At 48.6% G+C, this 3,856-nt stretch overlaps 1 protein-coding gene across 1 annotated transcript; it reads left to right on the top strand.

The window, feature by feature from the left end:
- The first annotated feature begins 1,825 nt into the window (after positions 1–1,825).
- TMEM250 (transmembrane protein 250) lies at positions 1,826–3,474 on the top strand. The gene is made up of 2 exons (XM_053472957.1): positions 1,826–1,960; positions 2,804–3,474. Exon 2 carries the CDS (start codon positions 2,813–2,815, stop codon positions 3,356–3,358), a length of 546 nt encoding a protein of 181 aa, XP_053328932.1. The 5' UTR covers positions 1,826–1,960; positions 2,804–2,812; the 3' UTR covers positions 3,359–3,474.
- The last annotated feature ends 382 nt before the right edge of the window (positions 3,475–3,856 follow it).

Genomic DNA, 3,856 nt, shown 5'->3' with positions numbered 1-3,856 from the left:
AGTTCGTTTTTGTCAGCACAGTCATGCATTTTAAACATAACCAACACATTGAATTCCCATGAGGCTCAGCCAGACATACTACTTCCATGATGCTGGCTGAGCATCATGGGAAGTGCAGCAACAGTAAAGCTGCAGATGCTAGCTGTGAACTAAAATTCCCATGATTCTCAGCCAGCCCGGTGTCCACCATATTGCTTGCTGAGCATCATTGGAAGAGGAGTCCACAGCAGCAGATATTTTTTAAATTAAAAAAGGCTAATGTTATCCTCCCTCCCAGGACCCCTACACACTGCCTTTACACACACCTGCCCATAAACACACATATACACATACACTGCCCTTACACACACATATACACTGCCCTTACACACGCCTGTTCATACACACTGCCTTTGCACACACCTGTTTATAAAAACACATATACACATTCACTGCCTTTACACATGACTGCCCATACACACTGCCTTTACACACACCTGCCCATAAACACACATACACTGCCCTGACACACACATATACACATACACTGCCCTTACACACACATATACATACACTGCCCTCACACACACACGCTTATGACATCATAAGTTTGGATTCAACCGTATCTTTTCATTTGCCCCCAAATATGGGGAGCCCTCCAAAAAAAAGTCCCTACTAGGCTTTGTATACCGTCAATAAACCTAGTAGGCATTTGTTTGAGACAACCGGTATCAGAGCCGTTGGGCTATTAAAGAGTTAATATTTTAGTACCCCCCCCCCTCGGAAGACACATAAAATCACATAAGCTTTCAGGACCTCAGAGGTCTCTTCTTCGGGGGGAATCGGTTCATCAGCTCAGAATGATTTAACCCATTATGGAAAGAATCCCGTGCTGTTTCTTATTCGTCGGGCCAGCATCAGAGCGGTAGAGAAGGGGTTAATAGGCTATCTTTTCACCGCATTGATTTATAAAGTTCCTACCAAGGAATAAGAGACGATGGAGGCATTAAACGGTCTCCGGGTGTTATTAATCTTCATTATTCCGCTGTGACTGACCTGGCCTGACGTTATCTAATTGCCCCGTAAGAAATGAATCACTTTAATTACCTTTAATAGGATCCCCGTGAACTTTTTCCGCCTCTCGCTTCACTCAACGGGGCTTTTCCCCAAATCACACTCCGTGTTGGGAGTGAGTGGAGCCGGAGCCACGGCCACCACTCACCTTGCCCAACAAGCCAATTTGTGGTGTTCACTGCAGAGCATCGCAAGGCCTTCCTCGCTACGTGTAAAAGCAGCAGGTACCCAGAATCTGAGGATAGTGGCAGCCTGTGGCAAAACCAGCATTACTCAATCAATTCCTTACAGTGGCTGCCTGAACCAATCAGCAACTTTACACTAGGGGAGAGATAACTTACTGGGGGGGGGGATATGGGGATGCTGAGAACAGGAAGTTAAGATGGCAGCTCCCACATTATGGAGGGGGGGTCAATGAATAAAGGTTGCTTGTTTTAATGGTAAACGGCAGTATTTAATGTATAAAACACAAGATTTGGGAAAATATTTTTTCTAAATTCTATATTTTGCTTTTTTTACAAAAAAAAAAATCAATAATTTTTAAACAAAATATAGAAATGAAATCAGAGTCCGGAGTCTGAAGGGTTTAGCCGGAGGCTGATGTTTGGGCCCCCGAAGTTTTGGCTATTTATATAGATTCCCGCACCCGGGGACCCCCGTACAACACGCAGCGGTCCTCTGGCCTTATCCAGGCGGCGGTCGCCTTGGCAACGAGAATTCTTCCCTGGTTACCGAGGAAACCGCGCGAGATGCCCGCTGCTCGCGAGATGCTGAGGCCGGAAGCAGGAAGTGAGCGGGGTGGGCAGGCCGGCTGGCAGTTGGAGGGGGCGTGAGACCGGTTGGCAGACCCTGAGGATGGAGGGGATGGGGGCGTCAAAGCTACGGGGGAGCGACCACCACGGCTTCTGTAAGTAATGACCAGAGGAGAACGAACCCTCCTGCTGCATGGAGGATAGGGGCCACAGAGACCCCCTGCAGCATGGAGGATAGGGGCCACAGAGACCCCCCTGCAGCGTGATGGATAGGGGCCACAGAGACCCCCTGCAGCATGAGGGATAGGGGCCACAGAGACCCCTTGCAGCATGAGGGATAGGGGCCACAGAGACCCCTTGCAGCATGGGGGATAGGGGCCACAGAGACCCCTTGCAGCATGAGGGATAGGGGCCACAGAGACCCCTTGCAGCATGGGGGATAAGGGCCACAGAGACCCCTTGCAGCATGGGGGATAGGGGCCACAGAGACCTCTTGCAACATGAGGAGTGGGGGACCCAGAAATCACTAAGCTGGCCACTATACAGAGAGCAGTGTTCTAAAGAGACAGTATAATGCCAGGGAGACCGTTGCCAAAAACAATTAATATTAAAATACTTGAAAAACAAAAATCACTTGCTGCAGGGAGAAGCTCCCCGGCTCCTCGATGGTCCAACGAGTCTCGCCACTGATTGGCTGCTTGGCGCTGCCAGCGGCTTCCTGCACATGCGCACACATTGGCCGTTTGACTCATAGCCCTGATATTTATCAAAAAATCCCCAGTATATTGATTAATTCTTTCATACGTTTAATAACCCCCGGGGTACTGATCGGCTTTTCAGTGGGCCCCTCCTGCGTTTACCGGCTGCACGTTGTGGGAAAGCCCTGTTTCCTTGGTTACTGTACCACGAAGCTTGCAATCCGTTACATTAAAGTGAGTGTTATTTCCTGTACCCTTTCTAGGCCGCTTACAATATCTTCTTTTTTATTTGTTTTGCAGGTGAACGTCATGCCGCGCTTTCGACCTCCAGCCCTCAGACTCCTACCACCCCGGCGTTCTTCTTGCCCGCCCGTCGGGCGATATGACTCCAGCGCGTCCTCCTTTTGCCGCTCCACCAAACAGCTGGGTTCCCCGATGCCTGTTATCCCCATCCCCCGTCGTGTTCGCTCATTCCACGGGCCCCACACAACCTGCTTGCATTCAGCCTGTGGACCGGTAAGGAACACGCACCTGGTGAGCACCAAGTACAACAACTTCGACATCTACCTGAAGTCCCGATGGATGTATGGATTCATCCGCTTCTTGCTGTACTTCAGCTGCAGTCTTTTCACTTCCATCCTCTGGGTGGCGCTCTCTGTCCTGTTTTGCCTTCAGTATCTGGGCATCCGAATATTCCTGCGCTTCCAGTACAAACTGTCCATCATCCTCCTGCTGCTGGGACGGAGGCGAGTAGACTTTAGCCTCGTGAACGAACTCCTTATTTATGGGATCCACGTAACGATGCTGCTGGTTGGTGGTCTGGGCTGGTGTTTTATGGTGTTTGTAGATATGTAAATAGGTGCATGCCAACGGACGGGGCGCTTCCTTGGAAGTTGGAGACCAAGTTCTGTCTTTTGTTTTTCTTTTATTTATCTTCTTTTTTAAAATAAAGGCATGTTACGAGACCCGAAGGCGTTCCGAGCCTTTTTGTGTATGGAAACAACCGGTAGATTAGCAACTATCTCCCGGTCTGCCCTGAAATATTGACTTTCCGTTCCTGGTTACCGCTTGGCAAAACCACGATTTCTGAAAATATCACTTCTGGCTTCCACCTGATTTAGTAGTTCGATTAGAGATTCAGTACTGTTTAAAAGTTTGGGGTCTGGGCAGAGAGTCCAGACCTGTGCAGAACCAGGCTACCCCCCCCTTTTTTTTAATTGTTTTAGTTAAAATAGCCTTTTAGATATTTTCTTTATTCAGGTCTGGATGTGACAGCCATGATTCTAATAATTTCTCCGTAAGATATTACCGGATAGTCAGGTTTTGAATATCTCTCAGGTTCCTTGAAAAAAA

Source organism: Spea bombifrons, chromosome 8, assembly GCF_027358695.1.
Source record: "Spea bombifrons isolate aSpeBom1 chromosome 8, aSpeBom1.2.pri, whole genome shotgun sequence".
NCBI lineage: Eukaryota > Metazoa > Chordata > Amphibia > Anura > Pelobatidae > Spea > Spea bombifrons.
The sequence above is the reverse complement of the archived record's forward strand: the minus strand, read 5'-3'. Positions and strand labels throughout refer to the sequence as shown.